This window comes from Etheostoma spectabile, chromosome 2 (genome assembly GCF_008692095.1).
Source record: "Etheostoma spectabile isolate EspeVRDwgs_2016 chromosome 2, UIUC_Espe_1.0, whole genome shotgun sequence".
Lineage (NCBI taxonomy): Eukaryota > Metazoa > Chordata > Actinopteri > Perciformes > Percidae > Etheostoma > Etheostoma spectabile.
Window position 1 is genome coordinate 30,724,604 of NC_045734.1, and position 11,103 is coordinate 30,735,706.

The following is an 11,103-nucleotide window of genomic DNA, read 5'->3' on the forward strand; positions in this document are numbered from 1 at the left end:
CTAAAGACATGCTGTAGGTACAGCTGGCTGACTAACATCTTTGTTTTTCAGGTTTTGGAGGAACCAAGAGAAGGTAGAAGCTGATGAGGTGGACAGATGATGGATGGCACTGAGAAGAATAAAAGACACAGTTTGTGGCTGGAGGAAGGTCAAACATGATGAAAACATCACGAGAAGACACTCTCTTCATGCAGAAATTAATTTGTCCAACACATAGTAAACTTTACTTAGTTTTATCTCCTCTGGAAGGTCACTATGTCAGCTACTGACAGAGCACTGTATTTTTCTATAATGCCTGGTTTAAGCTTCAGTGGTATTTGAAAGATATGGCATTACTTGTATGTGGTTTTAGAAGAGATCTTACATTGCACTGATTGATCAGCATTTTGTAGGCAAGATGGCATATGAAATAGAATTCACTTTTTAATTATACATTTTATTTATGTGGTCTTGTTGAGGAAATGCGATCTGTTAATCTGATTTTGTAGATTTCTTGACGTCTCATGAATGTGTTCTGCCTCACATGCAATGAGATATCAATGGAAACTGTAAGACCTTTTGTATTCACAAAACAAAGACAGATGTAGAGAAAATGAAAAAAGTGCTAAATCAGTAAAAACTCATAGGAAAAAAAATATTTTTTGTACATTCATCATTCTTTATTTGCTATTATGTGCTAGCCCTCCAACCTTTGCTTCCCTTATCATTTTAGTTTAAATGCGCTTTGAAGTGTTTTATTAATAGGGCATATTTTGAGCATTTGTGTGGTATTTTGGTAACTATCTAATAAAAAGAGAAACCTAAAGTGTCTTTTATTTTATTTTTTTTCTCTTCTTCCCAAAAGTAAAAACACACATTGTGCGTGGCCGTTTTCAGTAGATATCAGTGAGAGCAGAGTAATGAGCAGCTGTGTCTGCCACCCTGTCCACAAACTAAAGCATAAAAGAAAAAAGAGTGTGTATTGGGACCTAACTCATTCTATTTCTTCTGCCACCTGTGTTTGTGTCGTCTTTGATTTTATCCTGCTTCATCTGTTTTACAACCCTTTTTTATGTTTTAATTCTTCCTTCTGTCTCAGGTTTCCCTTGAAACTTTATACTCTCCACAATAACATCCCAACATTACACATTGGTTTAGGATTGTACTGTAACTATATCATACAAAACTGTTAAGTATTATATTGTGTTATGTAATTGTTTTGTGTAATTTGTATAACTATCAGTGCAGTATATAATCTTTGTGACACCTATTTAATATGTGATATACGTGAAATGTAGGCTACTATATAATGAAAACTGCTTTGGCAACAGCATGTTTTCTTTGCTCATGCCAAAAAGGCAAATGAGAGAGAGATTTTTTTTTAGAGCGAGCTGCCAATCCAAACTCTCCATTTAAAATCATGTGACGTTAAACTCCAAAACAATAGCAGTTCGGACTTTCGATCTCAGTCTCTGTCGAAACTATCTCTGCGTTTGCAGGTCATTGCACAAGAGCTTTACTTTACAATATGTTAAATAATCTGTAATGAAGTCTGCTCTGCTTCACGTGTCGGTGCCTTTTGTGGTGTGTGTTGCCTTAGCAAACACCAGCTTGTTCGACGAAGTTGAGGTGGACTTGTCTTCTGACCATTATGCGGAGAAAATGGTTGATTCTCTGCCCAGTTTCTTGGCGATGCCCTGTAACTGTCTGGTTAACCTGGCTTATATCTTCATGGGACTGTACTGGCTGTTGTGGCACAGAGGCGTTCAGGACACGAACCAGAGCCGGTACATGAGAGAGGTGTTCGCCTTCATGGCTGTGTTCTACGGACCTGTGCAGTGGACACGCCTGGCGCTGCTGCGGCGCGTTCCCGCCGTGCTCGACCAGTGGTTCACCCTACCGATTTTTGCGTGGGTTCCTGTGTGGCTCAGCTTTATAGAGCGCGGGCCAGAGAAGTGGCGCGCGAGGCACGCGGCAGCCCACGTACTGTTGTCTATTCTCAGCTACGGCCTGGCGCTGGCGCACGAGCGGGGCTTCGAGTTGGCGCTGGGCTGTCATGTCGTCATCGCGGTGTACACGGGAGTTCACGCGCAGCTGGCACACGGGGACGGTCGCACGCGGGGTTATTTGCTGCTGGCGGTGCTGTCATGTACGGGGTTCGTGGTACTAAAGCTGCTGGATCACTGGCTCGCTCGGTACCGGCTCTTTCAGCGGCTCACCGGACACTTCTGGTCCAAAGTGTGCGACGTGCTGCAGTTCCACTTCAGCTTCTGTTTCCTGACCACACTGACACAGAGGGCGCAGGGAAAGACTGCAGCACAGCGGGACTGAGCAACAACCGGAGGAGAAGAAACGTCGAGAGACATTTTACTTTAATCCAAGATACACGATGTTGTTTTGACTATCAGGCCTGGCAGATGTAGCCATTAGTGGGCTATTATAACCTAACACCAACTAATTCACCGTTGGGTTGGATTTGTCCAAATAATGACATAGCAAGAAAGCAAAATTAAAAAACAGAAAAGTATAAACCGGAAGTATAAACAGGAAAAACTAATGAACAAGGAGTTTTGCATGCAACAGAGGAACCAGATAAAACACTAAAAGTTGAAATGAGTTACTTCCATAGTTTAGCCCTAAATCCAAAAAGTCTCTGCAGCAGTACAAACTTTAATCAAAGTTGATGTGCAGACTTAATAGTAGTTAATAGTTAGGTGTTACTCAATATGCAAATGTATTTAAATATGAAAAACATTCACCCATCTCTCCTCTTTCCATTTTCTCAAAAAAAATGTTTTTGCACTGTAAAGGATTCCGAGAATCCCCGCATCGAAAGGCTATAAATCCAAAAGAAATATTTTTTGACTCTGCCTCATTGCCTATAATATACTCAAACCCTTGTAAATATTCTGGAGCCTGGCCATTTAGGCATCTATAAATGTAACCATAAACCATGATTAAAAATGTTTTGTACTTAAATGTATGAAAATGGATGTTGTCCAATCTTACAAATTTTACAAACAAGTCTGCTGTTGCTTAGAAAGACCATACTGATAGAAAGTACATGCAACTGGTAAATCCACATCTCATCTGCTGCATCTGAGTTTGAATTTGTACCTTATTTATAAAAAGTGACTTTCACATTCACTGTAGCAAATGCTGCTCATGTTCCAAATGTTTTGATGTTTCTGTGTATCTCACGTGACAGAGCACAAAGATGGAGCATGTTCACATTTCCCAGGTGCGAAGAACCATTTGACGTGTAAAATTCAACATTTCTGCATAAATAAGAATAATTCTTCAATTGCTATAGTGTCCTATTTTTGTCCAGAGTCACAATGTGAAAAATCCCAGATTTCCACATGTAAGTAGGAGGGTCATCCATGACCCACTCCACCGTGATGGCTTTCCTCGACAGCATAATAAGTTATTTAACCACTTCCTTACATTGTTAAATAGAGTCAAGGACACTTCCAAACAGACACAAAAAATGGATTTGCTGATAAAAAAAAAGTATTACTATATTTACTATAAATATATAGTGATGTAAATATTATTATGGAAGATGCGCCATCAGCGTGTGATGTGCCTGAAGGTTTGATGAGCAGCCTTGGCCACCAGGGTAGCTGCGTGTGGTGTAAAGCGCTTTGAGTAGTTGTTAAAACTAGAAAAACACTATATAGATGCAGTCAATTTATACATTTTGCAGATCACACACACACACACACAAAAAGGATCCCACACATCATTATCCATCATTTGTGGAATGTAACTAAGTCCATTTACCCAAGTACAGTACTGAAGTACTGATTTAATGTAATTGTACTTTACTAATATCTTTTTATGCCACTTTTCTTCTTCTACTCGCTGCATTTTTTAGATAAATATTGTACTACAAGACATTAATCTGACAGCTTTAGTTACTAGTTATTCAAATTAAGATTTTTGCACACAAAACACTTCATGAAATAATTTTTTTTATTATAAAATAAACTAGCCGGCAATAGGCCAGGCCTACAAGCACAGCTGAAATAATTAGCAGAGAACATACTTATTTAAATGACGGAACAGTTTTAATCGTTTCCAGTTTCTAAAACGTGAGGGTTTTTCTGCGTTGAGTATTTTTACTTTTCATACTTTAAAGAAGAAACCTAGCCTATTTTTACCTCAGTGTTGATCGCTAGATGTATCCGAGTACTGTTGATAGGAAAAAAACGACCACGGAGCCACCCAGATCCACTTGTCACATTTACAGTAGTAAACACTTACACCGTTAAAACAGCCCTGTATCTCAAATTTAAGCAAACTGGGGTAATATATGTTGTAGAAAAATACATGTCTCAATGTCAGTAATTAGCTGGGGAAGTTTCATGTTGATATCTGTTATTTATTTTTAACCTATCACTTATAATGTCTTGCAAAATGTGTGGGATTTAATATCTTTAAAGGCTGTTTCTCAAAATGTTTTTTTTTCATCTCATAACTACTAGAACTAGAGGGAAATACTTGAACTGTTGGGTCCTTGTCAATTACAGAGTGCGGTCTAGAACCACTCTATCAGTAAAGTGTCTCGAGATAACTCTTGTTATGAATTGATACTATAAATAGAATTTAACTGAAAATTGACTTCATACTCTGAGTCAGAAAACTCAATTGCAGCAGCACTTACACATACCAATCGTTCCAGTTTCACTCCTATCTTGTGAAAGCATTTACAGAGGGGTTTGTTCAGATATCATTCATAGCAATATGTATATAACATTTCATACCTAAAAAATGGCGAAAATGGATTTTCTCATGGCCAAAAGCCTTTGACTCTAATAAGTCAACAAAATAAAAGAAGAATTTGGAACCTGCTCCACTCTGTGGATAGTTTTACTAGGCATAGTGAAGTTTTGAATATTTAAAATTACACTACATATGGATTGTTTTTTCTAATTATGGATATCTAAACTTAAAACAACAATTGGATTGTTCATATCTGAAATTGCAGTGTTTCCCAATTTTAATATTGAAGATATTCAGACATTCAATAACATGAGATAGACTTTCTTGATTGAACTCCTGCACTTCAAGTCAAGTCCACTTTATTTGTCAATTTGTTGCAATACAAGAGAGCTGCTGTCATTTGTATATGGATGAATGAGCACATGCTTAATGCAAAGAATGTGTTTGTAATGAGTCTGTAGCTTAACATAACCCATCTACGTAGCCTACATAAATATAATTACATTTCTATTTTAAATGCCTACAGATATATCACAACTTAATCTTAGCGGATCACATTTTGCCACATCTAAACTGTTTCCATGCTGCATTCAGGTGGGTGTAAAACCTCATATGTAGCTTATTTTTTACTTACAGGCTGTATTGAAATATGAACAGATCTCAATACACTTAATCCATGTTGTAGCCTGTTATTGAATTAACTTGTGGTGCCGTTGCAAGAACAAAGACTGACAACGTAGGTGGCGGTATCGATGCTGCAACATTTTCTTTTAAACCTCCTGAAGTGTTTGTTGAAGACCACTGTAATAAGGAAAACAGAGCGCAGTGCGCCCAGATTAACTTGTGTCACAACAGGTACTACCATCGGTCATACGCCGTGCTCATATTGTTTTATTTAGGCTTACAAAGATCTAATATTTATCATGGGCAACACAACAGCTGTGGTGTAGAAAACAAAACCAAAGTTTCCACTCGTCAACATGGTGCACCAATTCAAGCTCAATATGCAATGCAAGCTCTGATTGTTGATTTCTTTTACAAATTTGGTGCACCATCTAGACTGCTAACAGATCAGGGCTCAGAGTTTGGCAACAAGGTACAGTAACAACGCGTTATGTGTCCCCACATGTAAGTATGTGCTGACTTCATGTCTGTCCAACTAATCATTTTCAAGGTCAGTTATTGGTTGTGTCAGAGGTTGGGCATCAAAAGAAGCCTCTGCTCCCCTTCCCATCCACAGACTAATGGCCTTGTGGAAAAATTAAATGGCACAATACAGAGGTTTCCTTTTTTCTTTAATACCTGAACGCATTTGTGCTGTCATTGCATAACATGCTGGTTAGCAGCTCCCAGCAGAGCATCTTTATTGTAAAATTTAACCAAAATTCTCTTCTACCTTCTCATGCCTGTAATTGAATTCTGCATTTTCAGGTCCCTGAACAAAATGGCGTCCGACCACCTCCAAGATTGGGACCAGTATTTGCAGGCCACAATGTACATAATCCCTGCCAAACTGACAAAACTGGATCCTTCAACTGTGGCTGGCCCATCACAACATGAACACATACACTGTTGGAGCCATTTCATTGGTTGATTAGTGTGTGATGCTGGAGGCGTACAAGTTTATTTAAATGTGGCCTAATTGGGTCAGCTGTGTTGCGCACAGCAAGGTCACAGTTTTTTGACGTGGTTAAGTGTGGGATGATGATTAGAAGAAGACCAGTTATGTTTGATTAGTTTTTGTTTACTTAAATAAACGGATTGTAATATCCAATTTAAGATTGAAACTCGTGGACAGCAAGTGACTAATTGACAATTCTTATTACCAAACACGCACTTACACAGAAGCCACACGTCAATTTCCGACCAAAAACAAAGGAACAAATGTGCGCCAACATAAAGTCAAAAAACTGACTTCATTGGACGATGTGGACGGGCATCGGTGCCAGGCAGTGGACCATTCATTGGAGAGCGTGGGCGGCTGAGTGAGGTCACCGGGCAGCCGCGTCAGGGTGATCAGTCATTCTCTACCATGTGACCTGGAAATGAGACAGCTCCAAAAAAGCAGTATCATGCACATATGGCGGGAACATGTGGATGGAGGATGTGTCAGTGCTGGGTGAGTAGAAAAACAACGTCAGTTTGAGTGCGTCTAAATCTTTAGCAGCTACTGCAGATTTAACCATTGGCCTAATCTAGCTTGATGTTTGGGGTTTATTGTCAGAGTAATGTGGGGAACAGATTCACCTGACATTTGTACCCGGACATTTTTCAGGGGTGAGTTCTACCTCAGCAGTACACCTTGGGGACCTGCATAGATGCTAGTGGATTTTAAATCCCACTGTTTACCAAATAGGTTATCGGAAAACTCATTATAATAGAGAAGGTCATTTTCTCTCTCATAAGGAGGGTGAGTGTGGAGGGTCAGCAGGTGGTACATACGGACGGAGGCTGCAATCCAGGGTTTCCCTTGCAAGTAGGCGGACAGGATGCCAGTGTGAGGGGGCGTCTCAGGGAACAGATGAGCCCAGTAAATGTCAGCTTTTGCGGTGATTTCCAGGGCAGGTGCCACAGCCACTGCCCCCTTCGTCCCACATCCCACAGTTCAAAACTGTCCCATCAGGAAATGTGAGAGAAATACTTCAGGTGAGCAGAGGATGACACTCCAGTTTAATGAGCAGGTCACGTCCCAGTAGGTTTATAGGCACAGTAGGGGAGACAATAAACTGATGCGACAGACTCTGTCTGCCTATGGAAAAGGAAGGAGGAGTGAAAACAGGCAGTTCTGTCTTTTCCCAGAGAAGCCTACAACAGTCACAAATCGTTCTGATAGAGGTGCATTATTTGTGTCATTCAAAGTGGAGTAGGTAGCTCTGAATCCACTAAAAGGATAGTCTTTCCACATACTCCACTGCAAGGAGAGGCTCTGCCAAAGCCCTCTTAGCTTCCCCTGGGCCCCCTCAGTACATCCCTCATACCATCCTGGAGCCTGGACCTTCCTGTGTCAGGGGATACTGGCCTGGGTGTCCGTAGCTGGGAGCAATGGTGGGGTTTGGGCCTGGTGCCCCCTTGTTGTCTCTGCCTTGCCCTCTCTGCCTTGGTTGAGCATGTGGGCAGGCAACTTTCCAGTGGTCCATGGCACCGCACAAGAAGCATCCACTCTGTCGAAGTGGTTGGGGTCTGTTGAAACGAGTTGCAGCCCCCCCTGTAGTACCCCTGAACTGACCTCTGGATGGGAAAAATATCCCTGGGGGATAGGAAAGCAGGAGGATAGGCTTGCTGAGGAGCAGGGAAGGGAGGAGGGATCTGGGGGATGGTCACAAGGGAAAGGGGAGGGGTTGATGGGGGGTGGAGGGTATGGGTTAGATCAGCAGGCATGTGACAGACATTTGTTACTGAGCATCTTTTTGTTAATGTTAGCTTTTGCTTCTGCAACTGTAGTTTCAAAAGCTGTGTCTGCAGCTCTGTGTTTTAACTCCCTTTTGTGCAGCTTTACGTTTACAATATCTAAATGATGCTAACATGTTTCCGCCACACCGCATCTTCACAATCATATCTAAATTTCTTCCAATTTTACACACACCTCTGATGGCAGCCCTGCAAACACAGCCTTCCTGAAAACACACAGATGTATTGCCCTTTGCGCTGGATTTTTTCCTGTCGACGCAGCCATGTGTCATAACAATCAGCTAAATACTTCATAGGTTCAACTTGGGGTCCACGGGAAGCTAGGTATTCCGCGACTGGGGCAGAGGATAAATTCTCCTTATGACCTCTGCTATTCGATATAAATGGGGCATGAAAGTGACTCATTTAAAGTCGATTATAGCTTCTTTTTTATTGTGCAGACCTCATGGTGATAATGTTCAGAGTTTCAACGTATGTGTGAGCAGGTGTAGTAATGTGGTGTGTTTTAGCCTTCTTATTAGCTGCATCTACAGGGGGCAGTACCTCTTTGTACTGATATCATTCCTTTTTATCCAATTTTCCCCCTTTTTCTTGTATTCTCCACTTCCTGACTCTCACACATCCTACTTCCTTTATGTCGCTATCAGTTTCTCCCTTGATTCACTGCATCTCTCCAATTTTCCTTAACTCTGCAGCGACCCATACCTGTCTCACCTTTTGCTTCTCTGTCTCTTTGATCTCTTCCCTTTCTCTCCTTTTCCTGTCCCTTAATTCTTCTGTTACCTTTCCCCAGAGTGATCTTGCTCTCGCGTGGGGCTGAACTACTCTGTTTTTGTTATTCCTCCAGCTGTTCAAGCCTCATTCTCTGACTGAATGGAGCATTCTCATAACTTCCATTTGCTGCTCTGAGAGTGCGCGTTCCTGTTCTACAGAAGGAGAGGAGCAGAGAGGGGAGGGGCTCGGGGCGCGCTTGGCTCTGTCTGTCTGGTTGGTGTCCTGAGTCAAGGGAGAGAAGTAACTGTGCCGCTTGTCACATCTATTATTGGCTATAGTCCGGGGGTCTGGGGGCCTTTAGTTCGTCGTCTGAGTGTCGGATGTAGCAATATGATTGTAGTTTGGGTTTGATTTTGTCTTGTTCTGAAACGTAGGATCTTTGGCTCCCTGGACTCCTTCGTTTTTTTTTTTCAGTTTATCTGGCATGAGATGACTCACACTTTGGCCCATTAATGCTAATCAGAATTTATCAGACCTGGGCCTCTAATTCTTTTACCTTTTTTGAGTTTGGATCGTGGTATCAAAGCCTTTGAGTCAGCCAATTGTTCTTACATTCTTCTAACTCCTGTCTATATCTATTCTGATTTCACAAATGTGCCAATAATGTAGTTGTGGTGTCCTCTGCGGTATCCTGAAAGAGAGGCCACAACACTGTCTTTGTTTCTTTTTTAACCTTTTCTGGTCTTTTCAGCTGTTCTATCTGCCATTCCGCGCATTATCAATTCCATTTGTTTTTTCAGGTTTATAGGGCCCGCAGCCTACGCCGTAATTATATGATCTCTTTGGGCCTCCATTACTCCAAATTATGATTATCTTATTTTCTTATATTATTTTATTTATTTTTTACAGAGAATTACTTTAAACTTGAGACTACCTTTCACATAAAAGTCAATGTTAGTGCTATCCTTCATGACCACTCAGTGTCACTACCTTTCACGACTTTATTTTTAGAGATGTTACTTTTCGCCTCTGACTCTTCTTCACACTAATTTAGCCAATATAGTGCTGCCCTTCATGTTACCGACACTACCCTTCACATTTTTCTTTAAAGTGCTACCCCTTGAGTCTGACTTTCCTTAATTTATTTTTAAACTGAGACTACCTTTCACACTAAATAGTCAATGTTAGTGGCCTTCATGATCACCTCAGTGTCACTACCTTTCACGACTCTATTTTAGAGACGCACCTTTCGTCTCTGACTCTTCTTCACACTAATTAAGCCAATATAGTGCTGCTTTTCATGTCTACTTAAACTTACACCTTCACACTTTTTCTTAAAGTGCTACCCCTTGAGTCTGACTTTCTTTATATTATCACAAACAAATTAGTCACAATATGGTACGTTCCTAGAATCCAACCCTATGTCTTGATGTCAAGATTAATCAAAATACCTTTCTAAATTGTCAACCAGAACCAAGGACCTCACCCATTCAATTTAGTTTTCTCCAATATAGCAGATTTGATATAAACAGGTTCTGCTACCTTTTAGGTGGCGCCTTGGTGATGATCAGAGTGTCCGGTTCTGGGTGTTTTGTCAATGGAACCTCTTCCTCCTGGCTGGCTCGCCAAAATGTTGGGGCGAATCCTGCCCTTCTAGATTCTCAGGAAGAAGGGTTCAAGTCCGTAGGTTGGATGAAAGAACGTTTAATACCATGGAATATTCCAGAGCAAGGTTAAAGAGAATTATGCATCCATAGCTCTCCTAAGGTTGTCTAAATCTTTCCCTTTCTGCCTGATCTTATGTGTACCTGGGTCAGTTCATTTGTTACCACGTGACATGTTTGTGCGCTGTGTTTGTCTTCAGAAGGTAGTGCCTAGCAGAGCTTGGCCTGCAAAATAGATAACAGGTCTCAGACTGCTACTGGAGAGGACCTTCACCCAAACACAGTGACGTCCCTAACCACTTGGCCCTGCTTTTCAGAATTAGACTCACTCGGCAGAGCTAGATGGTTGGACACATTGTACCATAACAAACTTACAAAAGGTCACAGTAAACTTTATGAACTATCACACTGAAACCTAGCAGACTATGTGTAATGCTTTTGCTCTTAGCTCAAAATATAATGAATTTAAACACATGATAATATAAGCACTACATGATTATAATGGTTCATGCACACATGATAGAATATATTTAATCCCACACCGTCCACACTCCCACTGAGGTGTCCACTGCAGGTACCGATCCCCGATGCTCGTCGCAACGCTACCAGC

General features: G+C 41.1%; 2 protein-coding genes and 1 long non-coding RNA gene across 3 annotated transcripts in view; all 3 read left to right on the forward strand.

Annotated features, from left to right (window-relative positions):
- LOC116704122 (store-operated calcium entry-associated regulatory factor) overlaps positions 1-247 on the forward strand; it is a 4,925-nt gene extending 4,678 nt beyond the window's left edge. Inside the window, exon 7 of the mRNA XM_032539381.1 lies at positions 52-247. Coding sequence (XP_032395272.1) covers positions 52-77 — 26 coding nt within the window. The 3' untranslated portion in view covers positions 78-247. The remainder of the gene's footprint in view (positions 1-51) is intronic.
- A 278-nt stretch (positions 248-525) lies between these two features.
- Positions 526-11,103, forward strand: part of LOC116704184 (uncharacterized) — a 20,704-nt gene continuing 10,126 nt past the window's right edge. The window contains exon 1 of the long non-coding RNA XR_004335615.1: positions 526-711. This is a non-coding gene — a long non-coding RNA (uncharacterized LOC116704184). The remainder of the gene's footprint in view (positions 712-11,103) is intronic.
- Positions 1,373-3,265, forward strand: tmem187 (transmembrane protein 187). Its single transcript, XM_032539419.1, has one exon. The coding sequence runs from the start codon at positions 1,525-1,527 to the stop codon at positions 2,308-2,310; it is 786 nt and encodes a 261-aa protein (XP_032395310.1). The 5' UTR covers positions 1,373-1,524; the 3' UTR covers positions 2,311-3,265.

Excerpts from the sequence above, each read along its gene's own strand:
- tmem187 (XM_032539419.1), top strand. The coding sequence starts at position 1,525 with ATGAAGTCTGCTCTGCTTCACGTGTCGGTGCCTTTTGTGGTGTGTGTT.